General features: G+C 38.6%; 2 protein-coding genes across 2 annotated transcripts in view; one reads left to right on the plus strand and one right to left on the minus strand.

Annotated features, from left to right (window-relative positions):
* LOC146452356 (vacuolar protein sorting-associated protein 16 homolog) overlaps positions 1-8,114 on the minus strand; it is a 34,910-nt gene extending 26,796 nt beyond the window's left edge. Inside the window, exons 1-4 of the mRNA XM_085097967.1 lie at positions 7,937-8,114; positions 5,046-5,134; positions 3,914-4,020; positions 2,119-2,247 (exon numbers count right to left, since the gene is read on the minus strand). Coding sequence (XP_084954093.1) covers positions 2,119-2,247; positions 3,914-4,020; positions 5,046-5,134; positions 7,937-7,986 — 375 coding nt within the window. The 5' untranslated portion in view covers positions 7,987-8,114. The remainder of the gene's footprint in view (positions 1-2,118; positions 2,248-3,913; positions 4,021-5,045; positions 5,135-7,936) is intronic.
* Positions 8,056-21,484, plus strand: LOC146452357 (uncharacterized). Its single transcript, XM_085097968.1, has 12 exons — positions 8,056-8,250; positions 8,714-8,788; positions 10,378-10,485; positions 11,416-11,460; positions 12,135-12,222; positions 13,172-13,201; positions 14,336-14,481; positions 15,228-15,459; positions 16,109-16,261; positions 17,367-17,430; positions 18,035-18,076; positions 18,882-21,484. Exons 1-12 carry the CDS (start codon positions 8,181-8,183, stop codon positions 20,208-20,210), a joined length of 2,382 nt encoding a protein of 793 aa, XP_084954094.1. The 5' UTR covers positions 8,056-8,180; the 3' UTR covers positions 20,211-21,484.
* The last annotated feature ends 167 nt before the right edge of the window (positions 21,485-21,651 follow it).

Raw genomic sequence — 21,651 nt, forward strand, 5'->3', positions numbered from 1 at the left:
ACTCGACACACGACTGTGTTTGACCTGTTCGACTGTTCTTTATTCGGGTTAATGCATCATCATCTTTGGTCTAAAAGTAGATGTTCGGCGAGACTAGGCAGTTAGATTTGTCCTTTCCGCTAGAGTCTGTGCAAGATTTGGTCAAGAAAATGGAGCGAGCGAACTGAGGAGAGACCCATCCTATACGACAAAAGCATGCTGAAGAAATTCCAAAAGTTGCAAGGTAGGCTTTGTTTTAATTTATATTTCATCAAATTCATTAGCCAAAACCTAATCAATCAAATGTACTAGATAACAGATAAGATGAATGAAAAAACCTCTGAAGCTGATATTCTCTATCTGAAGCCTGTTTGAACCAAATACTGGAGACCTCAACATTTCCAATTTTGCAATTTTTTGCAACTTGCCTCGGATGTCTTCAACACCCGTGGCCAGAACATAATTTTCCCCAAATAGATTTTATAATATTTATAAACTTCAATATCTATGTAAGCCCTGCTGCTAATTTGGGTTATGTGGAAAGAGTACTTTCGGAGCAATAACGAATATGGTTGTGCTTGTTTTTCCTTCTTGTCAAAATGGCTGACAGGCAATATAGTAATACGACCAAGGTCTTCTTGATTATAGAACCCAAAATACTCTAACAGCAAATTTTATAATCTGGGAGTCAGAGTGGTTCTACCATCTGTATGAATTTCATTTGAATTGGTTCACATGTACTCGAGAACCAGACTCGTTTATTTTTACTATTTGAGAGTGAATTTTTCGGTCAAAACATAGACCTCAGGCCGACGTGATCAAGTGCGGTTTCCATGGCAACGACGCACCTGCCGATCCAAATATGGCTGTTTTTGTTCATCCCTCCAGGTAACCTCCCTCCACACAAAAAATGAAGGGGGGTTAAAAATTTTCATTTCCAACTTTGCTTCACTTTCCTGGAGAATTGCTCTTAAGTCACAATAGTGACCATCCAATTTCTCATAATGATTACAATATTCACTGTTGATCAACCACTCAGGTTACAAGAACAAATTCTCCACACTAGTACCATAAGAAATATTTGAGAACAGTTATGAGAAAGTGAATATTGATATTGAGGCTTAAAGGGTTAACACCTCAACCAACGTTTTCAACATAAGGCCTTCAAGTGAATTTATTATCCAGCCCAAGGTACACCGACCTCTTGCCCACCTGAGCAAAATCTCCTATGAAATTGGAAATAGGGAGGAAGCTACCCTTGTGGCTATGGCGCCAGACTTCGGACTTCAAACTTCCAGAGCTCCTGGGTTCAAGTCCCACACTGACCACTTGCGGGATTTGTTTCACTGTAGCCCCGTTTTCAAAATTATTCAAGGCTACATGCTGTAAATAGCCAACTGGTTTGCCTCCTACCAGTTGGATTTTTTAACAAATGTTTTTTCAGTTTGTATATTTATTTCAATGATTGATAGTGTCCCCAATTAGCACTGCAGTGTTGTATTAATTATAGCCTTGCAAATTAGAATTAGCAGTTTAAAACACTCTTGCTAGAGGAACATACCAGAGAGATGTCCAAAATTGCTAAAATCTGAATCCCAAACATCATTAAAACCAACCACTGTAAATAATTTAGGATAATCATTTTGTTTTTTAATTCAAGGCCACAAGCCACCAAGTAATATTTAACCTGGAATAACAAAGCCTGTATTTAACTCAGTTGAAGCACTCTCCCAGGAAGGAGGAGGGTGGGAGAGGGAAGGGGGTATTTTCTTTATTTACATGTAAATTACATACGGCTCTTACTTAACCGAGTTCCAGGTCCATGCTGTAATAAACAGACTAAGTTTTTTCAAGGTGATTTAAGGCCCTTAGGCAGTGCGAAGCGCGCAGGCCATAATCAATGGGAAAAACTGGGATCATAGCTTACAGTAGGGACCAAGAAAACGAGGTTTGTAAGATATTTATTAAATTTTTGAGGTTAGTCGGGTGCACAGGGAAGAAAGAACTTTCAAAGTGAGCATGCCGTACAGTGAAATGTGGCCTGTAAAATTGACCAATCAGTGTGTGTACTAACTGAGAGATATAATAAATTTGTGTACAAAATGCATCAAATGTTGTCCTTATTATAAATCCACTGACCTGCCCCATTGTTAGGGTTTTCTTGATTGCACCATGGACATCATAAACTAACACACTTCCATCATCAGCTACACACAGAAGATCCTCTGTGATGGACCAACCCATCTGAACTATAGGACCTCCATCCCACTAAAAACCAGAACGAACAAACAATCAAGGGAAAGTGCATGATTAGAAAAAATGGTTCTCTTACTGGCTGAGGCGGCAAGAAATAAATTCTCAGACACTAAACGGGAGGCTAGGTATGACATTGCATGTTATTTTCATGCTAGGACATGTATTAAATAAATCCAGTTTTGATTTTCTTGTCATAAAAGCAATGGTGTCACGATATTGGATAATGCATGACATTTCATGACAAGAATTGACTTTTGTGATCTTAATGTACATGTAATGTTAGTTATGTAATCAATGCTATTTTTATGCATACAAAACATGTATGTGTAGTGTGATTAGAAGAGTACACCATTGACTCCCCTGTAACATTCTGCAGCATTAATTAAAAATTGGAGTTGACAAGAACATGCACCTCTATCTCTCTCATTTTGACATACGATTCAAAACATCACAAACCCCTTTACCACCTCTCTGCCAGTCTACGCAGTTTTTTTTGTGACAGATACAACTAATATAAGGTCAGTCAGGTTTCATGTAGCTTACAGTGCAAGTATTTTTGATGCGAGCAAGTGCCCATTATTTCCTTTGTGGGATGCCTTGCCGGGGAGAGCAGAAAAAGTGGCTGAGAGTTTGCAGTGTGCAAAGTTAGCTTGTTGAGCTGACCCACCAGGAATAGATAAATTTCTTACAAAAAAAGTTGACAAGGGACAATTTCCCATTTTTCCAGCCTTTCCAGGAAACTAAGACAGTTTTTCTTCTCCTACCACCTTTTCACTGCCGCCTTTGACTCGTCCCAGCTAATCCTACATTTAGAAATCCAAAATGGCAGCCCATTATGTGCAAATGACTCTTAATGTGAAGTAAAACATTACAATAATAAAAAATGAAAAAAGAGCCAAGTCCCTGATATACTCTGCCTGTAGGCTTGGTTGATGATTTGTCAATAGCCTGCTGTTGCATTCTTATGTAGAAGACAGATGGCCGCCATTTGGTGTGCAAAATTACGTTATGATCAAATGAGAACACATCATCAAGAAGGGAATGAACAGTTGCAGTATGTATTACATGATTGATCTGAAGGGAAATCAAATTCTTGCTGTCAAAAAAAAAAAAAAAAACTTTTTGCATGAAATCAAAGATTGCAAGACAATTTTTCAAGACTCAACAAGATTCTTCAAGGGACTGTTACTCATCCCTAATGTTTGTTTATTATTTTACAATGTGGCAGGCATTTTTTGTTGTTGTTTCATTTTCTTTAGGAGACACTAATAACAATTTTCAATAGCAGCTCAAAAGGGAATGATTGAGGAGTGGGGGGAGGGGGACATAAACAACCAATGTCAAATTTATGTTGAATTTTGGTTTTTACTGAAAATAAGATACATTGTTGGGGGAGGGGGGAGGGTGAAAGTTTCTCAAATGAACTGTCTTCTAACACGACAAAAATCTGAAGAACACAGGAAACAACTTGACATTCAACATTTAGGATTTTTCTGTTTTCTTTGGGTCACACTCTTTTTTTTTGGAAGATTGTTCACGAAACTCATGCCCTTTATATGCCCAGGGTGTGGTTATAAGGTAGGTTAAATGGACACCACAAATCAAGCTAAAATTTGACACCAGCTCTTCATGCCTGTTGCCCTTCAATAATAATTATTTTAATTTACTAATATGTTACCTTAATAGTGGCAAGTTCCTTTCCAGCAGAGGAGAAAATATGAATGATGGGTTTGTTGATAGATGAACCCTGCATTCGCACAAACTGCTTGTCATCGCGCATCAGAGCTGCAAGTTGTGAAATTTGTTAATACCTTTAACATGCTTTTCTAAAAGAACTGGAAGGGGTCTTTGTTTGCTGTCTGAGTTTCAAAAATTAACATGGGCATGCAAGAATTTCATTTTGTAACTTCCATGAAGTTAAAGGTTAAGTTTGTGTTCAACTTAAATATGGGTTTGTCAATTGAAAATAACCTAAGTAGGTTAAACTGTCTTTTACTAGTTAATCCAATGTTTGCATCAGTTTATAAAGGGACACTGTCACGGAGACTGTTGTATTTTGATTAAAACTGCTCAAATATTTGACAAAGAACCTCCTCTCTAACTTGAAATTTATTACTCTTAAAGCACTAGAAGAAAAATGGGAACTGATCTCCTTGAGGAAAAATAAACTATTATCAGTTTCTAGCGATTTCTCCAGAATAAACAGGAAGAACTTGAAAAAAATGGCCAATTTCTTCAAGTTGCAAATTATCCATTTCCATCCAAGCCATCTGCAGCTAGAGATGATCGATACTAGTTTCTACAAGCTAGGACTTAGGGTTAGTGTTGACGACATTGGACAATTTGTAAACGTTTCTGTTGATACAAATGAGTATTTGGGCCATTCAAAGTGACAGTAAAATAGGTGACACTGCCCCTTTAAGGTAACATACTCAGTTAATAATATTTATACCTACACTCATAATTTTCATTTGGAACTTACACTGCACTACCCTAACATATAAAGAATTTCAAAAAATTGATGGTTATATTACATTTACTGTATCATCACTACCAATCTTTCCGGTCGTGATCTCTGACCAAATTGAAGGGTCTTATTACATCTGACTTTTTGCCTTATCATATTAGAACCAGAAATTTTTTACTTCATAGGTACTTTAAATTAAGGAACAACAGTTACAATCACATACAGTATACATGTACATAATAGTCTGGTACGAATCAATTCAACTGTCTCACTGATGATTACCTTCATCATATGACACTAATTTTTATACAATCTTAGCATCTACCTTAGTTTAGAAACGTACCTACTGGGCCTCCAAAAGGTGCTGCACTTACAACAAACTTGGACAGATCCACAGCATCTTGCCAAGCCATGCTATATAACTCCACCTTTCTGTGTATACAGAGAGGAGAAACAAGTAGAAACTTCAGACCAAGAAAGTGATACTTATTAAAAAGAACTTTTCTTCAGACTCCTTAAGTCAGAGTTCTTATCTGTTTTGTGTCACAAAAGTGACTAGGCATGCAATGTACAGTACATGTACATTACACCTTCCAACTTTCACACCTTAGGTGCGAGGATCATGCCTGCAGGTTGAAGACTTTAATCTCAAGTCAGCTCACGCTGATGGACCAATTTCTCATGCCTGTTTGAAAATTTGTGAGCTATTACAGCCTTGACTGACATACTTTCCAAAAATAAATTATGTAAACTAAAACTAAAGCAAGAAATGAAAAGTCCATGTAAAATGAGTAAATGACGATACTTTCCCTGCAATCTCTGAGTTTTGAAGGAGGTCTGTATGGAGCATAACCATTTTCTTGAGAACTGCGAAATTATTTGGTATGTATTTGGAAATCTTTGGGTGCATTCAGAAGTCTTTGGAAATGTTCAGATATACTTGACGGATGTGTTGTCTTCAAAAATCCTGGCACTCCCAGGACAAAAATCTGACGCCTTTGAGTCAGAAAAAATTGGCAGGTATAGTTACGTAAGGACACAACCAAAACACTTGTAATCTTCCGTTTGGTCTCCGTGATTAATAACATTACCAGCACCTGCTTTATATACTCCTTGTTAGAAATCCAAGAATTTTAATGTGCACCTAACCCCAAATTCTTTTTCGCTTAAATAAATCTTTGCACCTGTTCGAAACGCATTGAACCTTTTTTGCACCAAATCCTGACTTTTTATAGGCTGTAAAAGTTACGCAATCAAGCCATCATCTGTCCCATGACCGAGCTAGTAAGGGGCATGGGTCTATTCCTTACATGATGTCACAAACTGATTTGCATGCATTTTCACAAAGACTTAATACAATGCAAATCCATTTGTGACATCAAGTAATGAATAGACCCATACCCCTTACTTGCTTGGTCATGGGACAGATGATGGCTAGAATTTGTAACTTTTACAGCCTTTAAAAAGTCAAGATTTGGTTGAAAAAGGTGCCAAATAGCGCAATGTTTCGAACAGTAGCAAAGATTTTATTTAAGAGAAAAAAAAATTGAGGGTCAGAGACTCGACTTTCCGAGAATCAACCTCGTTCCCAGGGTCTCCCCTCTTCAAGTCCCAGGGAGCGAGAAAGGAGAGACCCTGGTTGGGGCTGGTCACATGTCTCCCAGAATCTGGGAGATTACAAATATTAAATGACTGGAGAGAGGGGCGGTTGAGTGTCAGTTTGACTATACTAAGTGTACCAGAGATGAGAAAACATGCCCCAGTCAAGTCAACTTGTGATTCGCGTGTGTTTCAAAGGTCATGTCAAGTGGTCATTCAGAAACCCCTAAAAAGTTACATGTATATAAAGCGAATGAATCTGTGAACGTGAGCTGCTATCAACTTTTATAAATCAGTTGAAGATACAAGTCATTGGCAAAATCTTTACAGCAAAGGGAATCAACTACTTCTGGTGGTAGCCGAGGAGCTTTACGGCAACGCACTTCCACGAAGTAAATTTTTGCCACATCTACTTTTAGAGTCGTCAAGTCCGTGATCTCTGAAAGTCAGGCATCGTTAAGGTCAAGCGGTGCATCGAGGAGTCGTCCTCCACGCCACTTCGTGGAAGTGCATTGCCGTAAAGCTCCTCGGCTACCACCAGAAGTAGTCGAGAGAAAAGGGGACGTAAAACAAACCAACGACGCTAAATACCAGAGACGGAAACAACTGCGCTTATGCTAAAATATTTTCAAGAAAGAAATGCTCTGTTAGCAGGGTAATTGCTGTAGAATGACCTTTCAGAACAGTTAGACATAGGGCCGATTCCTTTCAAGTTTCCTTCCTTAGTTCTTCAGATCTGATCTTTCATCAGTGCATTCAAAGCTAGAATAAACCACGATTACAACTCCATGAATTGAAGGGGAAGGCGCTGTTCATCCACGGTTAATTCTGTCGTTTATACACAGTGATTTTGCAAAGTACAGCGCTTCGAGACAACGGACGGACTTTGTTAAGCTTTTAGATTAATGTTACCATGGCTTGCAAAATGAAGACTACTGAAAAACATAGCCAGTTGAATGAGTTTCGCGTGGGCTTCGCACAGCAGGGCAGAAGTCTTGTTTCGGAGTGAACAATAAATCTTGACAAAAAATAGCAAGTGAAGGACCCTTCCCTGGGTCTAATTTTTCTCTGGGAGACACGTGACCAGCCCCAACCACGGTCTCCCCTCTCTCGCTCCCTGGGACGTGAAGAGGAGAGATCCTGGGAACGAGGTTGTCCGAGAATAACATCTGAAATAGTTAGCGTTGTTTGAGATAGTGTTTAATAGAGGAATTGTCATACACCAGCCATGAGCCGAATTTCCTCCCCCCTTCCCTTCCACTGAAGCTATGAATTTAGGCTTGATGCTACCCCCCATAGGGCACTTTGTTGTTGCTGGCTGGGAAGTCATATTCTCCATATTTGAAAACGTGGGAGGTTGACAGCCCTGATAACCAGAGAGGGACACAGTCTAGTTAATAACATGCATAAACAGAATGACTTTAAAAAATATTGCAAACATTTTTAACCACCCGAAAGTAACGGCTACCCGATAGTAGCGGCCCCTTTGGCCTGCTAGATCCGAAAGTAACGGGGGTCATTATTTTCGGAATTCTACGGTAAGTCTAAAGTCTAAGACGCTGGAGAAACTGCCTAGATGATTCTACAGTAATTTCTAATCTTCACTCTTGACCATTCTTTTCCAATTTAACTTACCTATAAAATACCTTTCCCAAAGGATTCCAGTCAATGGTGACGTGAGCCATGTCTTTCTTCAACTAAACGCAAAAACCAAATCGTATAAAAGTGATTAAGTTTGAATAGAGCTACATGTTTACTTCCTCGTCTCCCGTGACTGATCCGCCATTTTGTCTGAGACTGCAAATTCGTCATTCAGCGGCTAATCGACAAATAAGAATAATTAATATCCCATCAGCACCTTCAGGCGAGAGAATTCAAAATGGCTGTCCCCAAAGCGAAAGGATATCGTCCGAGGTGCTTTTTCGATGTCGAAATCAATGGCTCTCCAGGTAGGAAAGAAATCGATTTCTAGTTCTAACCTATAGATTAATTGCTCTAAGGTGAGGTGGTTTTTTGTGGTACAAAATTTTAGCTAACCAAAACGGGAGTCTCTAGTTCAATCTGTAGAAGTAGACAATGTTTTGTCTAAGTTGTTGGCGCTTCAGTCAAATTATCGATCAAGTGTAAATCGTTTCTCCTCTGGTCATTTTCTGATGAATTCCTTTATAAGTGTTAGATTGCGAGTGCATATAGGAGAATCGGCGGTACATCGCAGTGAAATCGGCTGTAAAAAAAGTTGCAAAACTGAATCTTTCCTTCAACTTCGGCGCGCGATCCTTCTAAAGAGGCATAAGCCTCCATAAATATGCTATAAAAATCATTGTATTGTACAGATCCATGTATGTAGGACTCAAAGAAGACTTAACTTGAGCCAACTTGACGTTAATGTTGTTGTTATTCTCTGTTTTATAGCTGGAAGGATAATTTTTGAGTTGTTTGCCGATATTTGTCCAAAGACTTGTGACAACTTTCGAGCTCTCTGTACAGGTATGGAGTCAGATGTCAAAGAGCCTCTAAAGTTTGTTTTAAAAAAATTGTGCAGGACAACAGGGAAGGAAGTACTAAATGTCTGATTGTATAACTCTATGCCCTAAAAACTGCAAGATGAGTTGAAGGAATTTTGGAGTAACTAGGGAATACCCCACCACTCCAAAAGTGACCCTGAAACGAGTGGATAGGTGGCTACGCAGAAACAGTGGTAAATACCACCCCCTCTCCCTCATGTAGCTTCGTAGCTACGCGGCTATGTGGCTATGCAGCTAGGTGGCTACGCGGCTACATGTACGTGGCTACGTGGCTTCGGCTACGCAGCTACGTGGTTTCGGCTTGTGGATTAAAGCGCATTGTTTCGGCTCGTGGATTAAAGAACGAGGTATATTCATGTGTAGGGCGTTTGTTTTGGCTCGTAGGCGTAGCTGCGTAGCCACGTAGCCGCTCTTTTCAGGATTGCTTTTGGAGTGGCAGGGTATTCCCTAGTTAAGCCGGAGTTTTTCCCTTGCTTGCCTAGTCCTCTTCGTCCCCTGTGGGACATAAGGCAACAACAATATCTTTCCATTTAGCCCTGTTTTGCACAGCATGTCGTACCCCATGTGAGTTTTACCTCACGGATTTCAGCCATGACAGTTTAGCACCAGGTGGTTTTTTGGCTCACCAGCTTAAGTTTTACCAGGTGGTATCCAGTGCAGGGCAACCTCGGGAATTTGGATATGAGCCTGGCCTTTTATATCCAACACAGAAATAAGGTTACTTACTAACTTACTACATGTATGCGATGATTGAACTGAAGGTTTTTCACCTTAGTTTGTGAATAATTATTGTGATCTGTGTCTGTACCTGGAGTCTACCACACTAAAATTATAAGTCTTTGAAAGTTAGATTTAAGTTTTCAATTTATAGTTTGAGAGATCTGATTTTGTGGGCACTGAAAAAAACTTTGTGATCAGTGATCAACTATTTGCAGGCTCTTATGAAATGACTGTAAACGAAATGCTGGTTGAACTTATCTTTTAGAAAATTATCAATGCAGTGTCAAATCCCAACCTCTGGAGATCTAAAATCTGGAGATTTTATTTTCTTCTTTTGTCAACCTCCCACCTTCCTCCACACACATGCACAACATCAAGCCACTCTGCCCCCCTCCTTCCCAAAAAAATATGGCTGAAATTAACCCAGTTCCTCCAGAAAGAAATAGCATGGTATAACCACCCACAACCCCCCCCCCCCTCCCAAAAAAAAAAAAGCTGCCTACAAATTTCCTGCAAAACTGACCCATTTCCTCTAATTTCAGTATGCTGTTGGCATTTGATTGAACGATGTACAAAAATATGCCTATAGACTGAAACATGAATTTGAAAACCCGATAGTTTGTAGATTTTGGGAAAATTGTGGCTTAAAATCTTAGTTGGTTGTAGAGGAAAACTCATTTCTTTTTGGGATATAGTAATCTGTGAGAGTTGACATTATGCATAATTATATGTCAGTATTACTGACTCTACCATCTCTTTTTTAGTACTATAGAGATAAAGTGCAGGAAAACAAAACTTTTTCGTACTTAATTGTTATCTTTGTTCTTAAAGGAGAAAAAGGTTTGAGCAAGGTTTCTGGCAAGGCACTTCATTATAACGGAGCACCCTTTCACCGCATCATTAAGGACTTTATGATTCAAGGAGGAGATTTTACTAAAGGTTTGGACAAACCTACATGCAATAATAAAATAATTAGAATGCTGTATAAAGCGGAAATACATGTAAAAGGAAGCAAGCATGTTAAACATGTGAGCTTGTCATGATTTGGTTTGGTTTTGCTTCTCATTAAGAAAGTGGCGGCAAAGAAAAGTTTAAACAAACATGAAATACTTTTGGCACTCAATTAAAAGCTGCTTCATCCTACAGTCTTTGACAAAACTGTCCAGACTTGCAAAGGTTCAGTTCTCTTCTCCTCCCAAATGCTGCTGCAAAAAAGAAATGCGATGAACAGCCAGACTTCTAACCCCTAATATCAAAGAACAAATTCTCCTCTCTTGTCCCCATACTTTTCTTCAAAAGTACTGCAGAGAAGTCATTAAAAGAACAAGAAAATTCACCTTGGGTGATTGCAGGTGTATATCCTTATTCTCATGACCTCAGGGATTGAATAAGCATTGATGTTACAAGGAGAAATTTGATGTTGATCACGGTTAGCGCTTAAAGGGTAAAGAGTGTGAGGGAGAGTGAAGGCAGGTGTAAGGGAGTGAGGGCATGCTGACATTCTTGGAATGCAATATATATTATTGGTGATGACTCTGTTTACTTACTTACACTGTATTTATTCAGTGTTGTTAATGTGTACACTCTTCGATACAAAAAATGGCATTCCACTCAACCACAAGATTAAAAGTTGGCAATAATCTAAAAAAAAAAAATGAAGAAATACATTTAAAGAAGAAAGTAGAATATTTCAATTTTTCATAACAAAAATGTGGGCTTTCCAAGTGAGCCCATAAGATGGTATATCGCATCATACAGTGCATGCACCTTGGCAGCCAATCAAATTACTGAAAATGTTAATACCCCCATAGTATGATAAGAAATCTTTTATTCTCACTCATATTATTTTATGATTTCTGTCTGTAACAGGCAATGGAACCGGAGGAGAATCTATTTATGGTGGCACATTTAATGGTCAGTATATGTATAACCCACGGAGTTGGAACTCTGCTAAAGGCTGGTTCCTAATAACAACCACTTTTCCACAAATGCTTTTTTCGCTGGTCTATACTGCAGATCCTATCATTCCAAATGAAGTAGTAACTCTTTGACAAACATCCCCTCCCCTAAATGGCCTCCTCTTTGCAGTATTGTGTTGTTCCAATCTCTCGACCCACATAAGGGAATTTTCGTAAGATCCCCCTAACCATCTAAAAATTTCAATTTAGCTTCATACTCTCCCCTCAATGTTCGGACATTTGAGGTCCCCTTACCCACCTGTGCTCGGGTTCTCAACACCCTATTGAGCTAATCCTAAAGAAAAGTAAGTGGGGATATGTTTTTTTATATACTGCCCTTTTTTTTTTTCACGATTTTTCCGAACCCGTGAGATTGTGAAATTGAAATTCAGTTTTACATGTACTGTATTACGGTACTTATTTTCAGAATTTGTTAATTTTAATAAACTTTCATGTGTTCTTGGGACAAAATACTGAATTCAGTTTGACATGTACTGTTATTACATGTACTTATCTTGTAGATACAATGAATTTCAATTAATATTCGTGGGTTCTTGGGATGAAATGCTTTGTTCATGTCATTGTAAAGATGATTGACAAGTTCAATGTCTTGATATCTTATTTTCACAGATGAAGGCTTTCAGCTTAAACATGAGAAGCCAATGTTATTGTCGATGGCTAACAGAGGTCCCGACACTAATGGATCTCAGTTCTTTATGTAAGTAGTTGAAAAAAAAAAAAAAAAATGGCTTGGTGCAAAGTAGAATGTAAACAAGTGAGGAGGTTTGGCCATTCAGTATGGCTATTTCTATAATTATACCACACAAAAATTAATGCAAGGTGCATGCAGTACAGTTTACGACACAATGGAAATGCTCCATTGGATCATCTACATGTAGTCTGACTAAAACTCTGGAGTCAACTGCCGACCAAAGGAAGATCTTGTATCTCACTAACCAAACTTTAAAGTAGGCATATGCATGTGTGACCTACATGTAAGCAGGTTCCTTAAATACAAAAATACTTGAGCTTCTTCCATATTTAAAAACAATAAACACAGTCCACTCTCTTTATTGCTGACACCCTGGGGACCACAAGGTAGTGTCCTTAATAGCAAGTGTCCGTAATAGCTGGGATTTATTTCAGTCAAATGTCTGTGATTTATTTTTGTCGGGGATTTAGCTGCTGTCCATATTTTCGAGGTGTCCGCAAGGCGAGAGTTGACTGTATATTGAAGAAACTATTCCTGAGCTAAATTCATTTTTGACTTGGGCCTCTGTCCTCTGGAATAACATATTAAGCTTCAGGCTTTAAATAACATGGCTTTAAATTAAGTGGATTGATTGGCAAATATATCCTTGAGATATCCATATTGACTTAAAATACCTCATCAAGTTTAACTAACAGTACATGCATCTGTAAGAAAACATTGAGGCACAAACACTAATGGATATCTTTGCAAAAGGGCTGATGAGACCTTTTCTAACGATGTAGTATCAATTCACAGAGTTTAATTCAAAGTATCTGATCAGAATTTCAAAACTATTAATTTTGTTAACAAGTGGCTATAAAATGAATCTGTCCTCCTCATGATAGTAGGGCCTGAACAAAAATTGCATGCAATTTTTGTTTGGTAATGAAGCCGTACTTGTTTCCTTGTTTTACAGAACAACTCAACCTGCTCCGCATCTTGATGGGTAAGCTAATTATAATAACAAAATAAGTGCCAAATATGTAATGCGTACCAGTTCTTTTCTCTTGTACACTGTTCAGTCTTAAAAGGCAGGGAAAGATAGCAATTGTATGGGAGAGAAGACACAGTGACGGAGGTTGAAAATTTAAGAATCGGGTATTTTTGTCCCCCAGAGACATTTAGAAAGGCAATATAAAATAATGCAGTGCACTGCAGACAAACCTTGCTACCTACAGTGATTAGTGGTACTGCTTGAATGTTGAAAGTCTGATCCCTGAAACTTGATTCTTGTTTCTCAAAACTTGAGATGTTTGAGTTTCAAGACACAACTCGTTCAACAATCAAGGATCCAGGTTCAAGAATCAAGACATATTAAGGAGTTCTCAAATAATTATGCAAACTTGAAAAGAAGTTTGAGAAAATGATTCATTTCCCAAAGAGAAAAAAATAGGCATTACTTTTGCATGTAAGTTTCGTTTCAAGTATTGGTACTTAAAACTCCCAGCACAAACACCTATTTAACATTTATTGAATGTGTATACAACGTGTACATAAAACACAAAATAATGTCTAAGCCTTAAATCCCACTTTGCATAGTTTGCTAGTTAATACTTAAAGTCCTGCTTACATACATGCAGTAACCCCACCTTAAACATTAGGAAAATTGTGTGTAAACCATGCAGTGCAAGCGTTAGTACAAACACAAGAAAAGAAACTGTGTTCTTTGTGCTAGTGGTCAAGTGTGAACGGGTGTGAGATATTAAAGGACACACATAAGCATATGAGCTTAGCAGCACTGCGCATGCTTATGTCATTTCCTGTTTAAGCTTTTTTCACTAGTGGGAATTGATGTGAAATAATAATCACAAGTAGAAGCACTATAATCAAATGCACTGTGTCTCATGCCAGCTAATTCACGTACAATTTTTCTTGTGCATATGCTTATAACTGACCAGGCTATATTGGTGAAAAAAATGAACAAGACTTTAAATTAAAACAACATCAATTTTGTTGGATTTCAAAGCCCTTGAGGCTGTACTACGAGACCAAAAGATAGTAAGGGTATAGTGTGAGTCCATTCACTAACTTGTAAAACAGTTCAGCTCTAATGGCAGTTGTGTGTTAACTCACCTCACAGAATCCATGTGATTTTTGGCCATGTTCTACAAGGTCAGACAGTAGTGACAGAAATAGAGAATCAAAGAGTTGACGACAAGAGTCGCCCTGTGTTTGAAGTGAAGATCGGCAACTGTGGTGAACTTATTCCTAAAGCCAAGGCAAAAGGTAGAGATTAATGGTCATCACTGAAGCAACTCTAAGGACATTTACTGAGCACTGCAACAAATGCAATAATTTGATGCTGTTTCATCTGAAGGTTTTCTGCACAAAAACATCATAATATTCCATTAACAAGTATCAAAATAATGTAAGGATGGTACCTTTAATAGCAACTGAAGGTATTTTTAAGGCTTATCTTTGCAAAGGCTATTGGATCCATAAAGAAAATTGGGGCTAAGCAAGCAATTTTCAGCAATATTTAACCAATGATGAAATTGTCTAAAAAGCTTTAAAATGTGAAAGAATGTATGGAATTTTTGTTTCAAATTTGAAGCTTATTTACCTGGGCCAAGTTGTTCGAAAGCCAATCAACGCTAATCCACTATTAAAAGTTAACTGAGGTTTTCATCTCGCTCATTCAAGACGATTTTGAAGGCTCATTTTAAGCTAATGTAAAGGAAAGTCTAAGACAGAACTTAGGGACAAAAAACTTTTGGACGAATCCTTACGGATTAGTAAATATACTCAAATCAAAGTGCACATTAACCGAGGATTAGCTTAATCGGGCTTTGAATAACTGGGCCCTGCTAGATAAATAGAGAGAGAGCTTGTTTGTAACAAACGTTGGTTTCCAATGAAAAATTTGTCATGTAAATATAAAATTAATGATAGTCTTGTATTATAAACCTTGCATTCATTATTTTTTGTTACTTCAATTTGTTTTACAGACTACAGTATTTTGATTTTTCCAGAGGCAGGAAAGAAAACAGAGAAGAAAAAAGTAAAGAGGAGACATGACTCTGATGAAAGCTCGGGTTCTGACTCAAGCTCAGGCTCGGATACAGAATCAGAAAGTGATTTTTCATCCGATGAGTCACAGAAAAAGAAACGAACACGAAAGAAGAAAAAGCAAAAGCAAAATGATACTGTCAAGAGAAAGGAGAAGAAGAAATCAAACAAGAAAAAGAAGAAAATGAAAGACAGGCAAGTTATCAATTTTACAAATGTGTAGTATGTAAAACACTTCTCGTTGCCGACCGTCACAATATTGTAACATGGCGTCACATTTGAGACTAGTCTTTTCTTTGTACTGACCTCTTCTCGGTACATTATTTCATAGTGTATTCCACATTACAGCGCAACGAACTCAACCGGGGCCACCCAGCATTAATCAGCCAATCACAGGTCATGTTTACAGCGAACGAGTCTGGCTTTGGTAGTTTGTAAACCAATCAAAAACAAGAACATTTCTTTAAATTTCAAATAGTCGGTTTTATCGGTGGCCCCAGTTGAGTTTGTTGCACTGTAAATATTATAGCACCTTATTTTTGACTCCAGAAAAAGAATGGCGGTAATAATAATCCTTTTACACTGCTGCCCTGTTGATGTGATCGGCTTTGGTGGCCCTCTGTTGGCCAGAACTAGGGACCACTGTAAAAGACAATGGAAGCATTGTCTGCATAATTTGTACACTTTGTACAGCATGCTTTTGGAATGAGCAAAATCCCTTTCACCTTCTATGAATTGCCTTCAGAAATAATGAAATGCATACATTAGCACTGCATTATGTTGCCATGATCACAAACAATATTTTTTTTGGTGGGCATATACTAACTTGATTCCTATATTTTAGTTCAGGGGATGAGAAACCAGAGAAGACTCCTGAACCTGTTAGCACAGTGGCTGCAGATGAAGTCCCAGATGTTCCTAATAACTCTTTCTTATTGAGACGAAGCCGCACCCCCTCCCCTGTCAGAGAAAAAAGGCTCCAACAGGCAAAGGAAAGGTTTGTGAACCACAGGCTAACCATTCTCAATTTGGTGTGAGGCATTCAAGCACAGTTTTCCAAGTTTTAAAAATCTTTTATAAGAATGCTGTTTGATGTGTCGGCAGAAATGGAGGATGGCATCCTGAAACAACTTTTGACAAAGTGCTTTTGTTTTCAAGTTTAAAACCTTTTTTCAGGTATCGTTTTTATACACAACATAGCTAAGCTAGAAAACCTCAGGTTCAATACTTTCGAACACAATAAAAAAATAAAGCACATGTATGGTTCAGGGGCCATATTAGGGAAGCCATTTTAGATCTTAAGATGGGATGACTTGTGTTGTAATTATTTCTTATTACTTGAATGTTGTGTATATGATACTTATATTAGAGGCCCACAAAATCCGGCCCCAAGATCAAACATTTCAAAAATCACCCTTGAGTATCCTCAGTCATCTTGCTACATGTACTTGTACCTTTCTGAAGTGTATCATGTAAGTAATGACATTTGTCACGCATCACAGTGGTCAGTGTCACGCAACACTCCTGAGATTGTACCTTTGAAAGGTTTCTCTGTTTGGACAGGCAGCGTCACTTGATTTAGTGTCACTTTGAATGGTAAAGAAACATGTTTGTGTATATGGAAACTTTAAAATAACAGTTCAATAATTTTGTTACAAATAACCTTTCTAAGGATACAGAAACTATGATCAATTGTTTTTGTCCATAGAGGGGTAGGATGTAAATGGATAGTAACTGGAAAAAAATTGCCAATTTTTTCAAGTTCTTCCTGTGTATTTTGGAGAAATCACAAAAACTGTTTTTAAATTAAAAAATAGTTTATTCGTCCTCAGAGAAGTCATGTCATATTTTGCTCCCTGTATTGTGCTTTGAGAGCAATTTTACATTAAAGAAGAGATTCTTTTTCAAATCTTTTAGCAGTTTTGGCTCACACACCACAAAATCTCCACGACCACGCCCATAATCAACACTTTGGAGGCTGTAAGGGTAACTGGCTTGTTTTCGGCTGTATGTGGAAGTTACAGGCTCAGCAGGCAATATTTCGGCCTTTTTTTGTTTTTACATGTTCATAATAATAATTATTTTGCTTTCTCTTATAACAGAAAAAGCAAGTCTCCACCAGGATACAAAGCCAAACCTGAAAGCACTCCTCAGGGAAAGATTAGGGTACGTGTTTCATAAACTTACAACTTACAACTGACAACTTTATTAGGCTTTTTTTTTTAAATTACATTTACAATTTCTTGGCGCTGCAGGTAGCAAAGGTATTCTAGGTGGGCCAGGATATAAATAACACACCAAGTTGACCACAACATAATTAAAACTCTTGCAAACAAACGTTGACTAGCCTGTGTCACTGAGTGAATAATACGTCATTGCCACATATTTACCAGGCTTAAAATCTACCATCACATTTCAGTATTTCATTGCGCATATGCCACACAGCGACATTCTAATCGTCGCAGTATGCAGGATATTTAGAACGTAGTTTAATGGTATCAGAACATCCGAACTACTTATTGTAGGTTCGATTCCTGCTAGGAGCACTCGTATTTTCTTTTTTCGACTATGCCTGTGTCACTGATTGAATAATATACGCCTATTACTTACTACCATTACATTTATTCCGACCAAGAGATTGTTACAAAGAGTATTATCAGCCAAGAGATTAGTTTGTTTTTGAAACTTATCCAGATGAAACTATTTTAATGTTTCAAGCAGTGCTCGTGGTTGACACCATATTGTTTTTTATTGGCAATTATATCGATAGGTTTCCAACTCTGGAAGGATTTTACGGGGAAGAGGAAACATGGTAAGTAAACCCGAATGATGATAGATAACTGTGTGACCAATTTCTATTTTCTCATAACATTAACACTTCTAGCTCAAACATATAGGTCATGAGAATGACGTAAATGATCACTTAAGATAAAATAACTTGATCTCCAAAACAAATTCTCCCAACTAATACCATAACGAATGTTTGGAAGGCAATGACAAGAATTTGCATTTTGATACAAGCGCCTAAACAATGGTAAATGGTAAAGATATTTATATACCGCATTTTCTATATGCATATATTCAAATGCGGTTTACATTACTACTAATTATGAAATAGCACAAAGACCAGACCAGCACACCGGGAACACCATGCCCTACTCTTTGCGATTAGTTTGTGGGTTCTTTAACGTCCCACAGGTCACACTGTTATATAACTGAAGTTTTTCATTCACTGGCTAGTTCATTGTCACATGACATCTAACAACAGAACTGTTTGGCACCAAAAGCCCATGAGCGTGTGACATTGCAAAAAAAATATGACGTCAGAGGGTAACAGTAACTGTCTTAGGGCCGAAGCATTACAAGGAAGCAAAGAATGAAACTAACAACGCTGAGTTTGTAGGAAAGTTTAGACCATTTTTGTGTAGGCGTTTTACATCACAATTTCTGCTAGCCTCCCTTCCTGATTATCAGGAATATTGTTGTAAGAATAAGTAGCGTGTTATAGAATGTACGGATATCACAAAATTTTATGTCTATGATTGTGCATGAAAACAAAATCAACCTAAAGTTCACTGACAAAAAAGTTGTTGCTCATTTTTTTGGCCATCTTTTAGCGTTATCGTACACCTCCGCCATCTTCATCTCCAAATAAGCCGCGAAACGGCGCACACCGTTTTACTCCGCCTCGCCGCTTTTTTCCAAGGCGTTCCAGGTCTCCGCGCATGCGGTCAAGGTCACCTCGTAGACGAGATGGATCTTCTCGAAGGAAACGTTCCACGTCTCCACGAATCGGCTCAGCGTCAACGCAAGGGCGGTCGGCGTCTTCACGGAAGCAATCGAAGTCTCCTCGAAGATCCAAGTCTCCTCGGAGACACTCGCAGTCTCCACGAAGACGCTCGAAGTCTCCACGAAGACGCCCGAAGTCTCCAAGAAGACACACGAAGTTTCCTCAACGACGATCACTGTCAAAGTCTCCACAAGGACGGCCACGTCAGACGATTGACAGCAGAGAGGATCAGTTAGTTCAGGAGTCATTGCAAACTGATAATAAAAGACGAGAGAACTCAGCGACATCTCAAACACTGAGTAAGTGGAACAGAAGTAGAAGTACCGAGAAAGATGATGAATCGCTTCACCAAACAAAACGGCGCTCTGTGCAAAGAGAAGGTGAAGAAGATAAAAAAGTCTCTTCTGATGACAGCGAAGATCCCGAAACAAAACCAAATGACTCGAGACACAAACGATCCAAGTTTGCGTCCAATACTGGTATTGGTAGAACAAACAAAAACAGGCAAGACGGACAACGGACTAGCAGTGGAAGCGACAGTGAAGAACAAGAAGAAAGTAGACATATTTCACACTTCAGGCAGAGAAAGGGAAGCCATCGTGATGAAGACGAAGACGCATTAAAAAATGCGAGATTACACACAAATGACGATGAGCAAACTTCAAAGATTGTAAAACGGGATTATGAGATTGAAGAGGGTCATGGAATCTCGAGATTTTTTAATCGAGAAGAGAAGAAAAGTACTAATGATCGATCCATTAGAAAAGAAAACCAGGGCAATAACAGCAAAGACTATTCTGTCCAAACAAAAGATCGTCAAACGCAGCAGGTCCCCGACCGTAAAGATGATAAAAAGAATACTAATAGTGAGAGCTCTGACAGAGAAGAACAAGAAAAGAATGGTTCCCCTGAGGGGCAGGGTAGGGTTAAACATCAGGGTACCCCTCTCGGTAAAAGAGGCCATCGAAGGCGCAGCCGCAGTAGGAGCACTGATAGTGACAGAAGTACTTCCCGCGATCAGGAAAGGAACCGGAAATCACGTCATCATCATCGTCATCACCATCGTCACCATCATCGCCATCATCATAAAAGAAACACCACGCCATCAAAGAGAAGAGCTATTAAACAGGGTAGCGGTGACAGTTCAAGCAGTTAACATGAGGTGCTTTGTAAAACGTCAAAGCATTACGGAACATGTGAACCAATGGGATTGTAAAAATATTGCCAACATTAGTGGACGTATTATCTTGTGAATTTGTATACTTTAAAAGCACAGACTAGAAACTTCCTTTTTTAAAACGGACCAAACACAAATTATGATACCTTGATTTTGCTTTTTAAAACCTCAAGTAGCCATACATTTCGAAGGTATCTTAGCTGGCTTTTCTGCACACAATTTTACATTACAGTCAACTCTCGCCTTGCGGACACCTCGCTGTCACGGACATACCGATGATACGGACAGCAGCTAAATCCCCGGCAAAAATAAATTACAGACGTTTGACTGAAATAAATTCCCGCTATTATGGACTCTAGCTTTTAAGGACGTCCACTCGCGATCCCGAGGATGTCCGAAATAAAGGGAGTTGACTGTAGTCCTCAAGAAAATGCGCAATGCAAATAAAAAAAGCGGTTTGGAAACTGCCGCTGACAATCCCTATGATAATAGCAAAGCCAAGTATGGTGCAAACTCTGCCTTTGAACAACTCAGTCTAATCCAGGCACCTTCGTGTTATTAAATTTCGGTAGGAGAGAGACCAACAGTCAACTCCTTCTTAGTCGGCTGAGAGAAAGCAAAGGTCAAATGGTTTCTTCTTTAACACGGGCGTTTTATTTGATTTGGTGCCAGTCATATTGATCCTATTTCCAATCTTTGTATAAAGGTTGTATAAAGCATTTTAAAGGGCCCTAGTCAGCCACAACTTTGTTTTTGTTTATATGCCAGAGTTTGGCTATTGTATTTTATTTGGAGCATGTCAAAATGAATGAAATCACTGTGAAACTATTGAAGATAATGGAACATACTTTCAGGAACACAACTTACAGTAAAGCAATAAGATTTCGCTTCACCACGCAATATCAATAATTTCGATGTTATCGAAAATGGCGGAGGCTGACTAGGGTCCTTTAAGATAGGTCGGAGTTTTCCACAATCATTCTTTGCGTTATGGAGGATTTTCATGTGCGCTATTTTGAGTCTCTTGGCCGAAGGCGAGTTATCAAATCTAGAAAAGCACGAAGAGAAAGCACGATAGTGCCTCAGACGCACGCGATAGATACAGAAAACGTTTGGGCCTTATCTTACGATTCATTATGCAATTGAGCCCGGCTTAGATTATCTAGGAGAAAGAAAAACTTTGTGAATTTAGTCTCGGTCCAGATGTGATAAGGAGACCTTCATATAAACACGGACCCCAATTTATCACTGTTTCTACTGGTCTGCTGGTTATTTTTTTTATAGGGGGGTGGGGAGGGTGGAATTTTAACCATCCAAAATTATTTTCCTTTTCCATTGAAATGTCATTGTCTTAGATGACCCCATCCCCTCCCCCCTTGCCCTTAAACAACACCTCCCAAAAGGAAAATAGTTCACGGGC

Source organism: Pavona decussata, unplaced genomic scaffold, assembly GCF_977016875.1.
Source record: "Pavona decussata unplaced genomic scaffold, jaPavDecu1.1 SCAFFOLD_371, whole genome shotgun sequence".
NCBI classification, from domain to species: domain Eukaryota; kingdom Metazoa; phylum Cnidaria; class Anthozoa; order Scleractinia; family Agariciidae; genus Pavona; species Pavona decussata.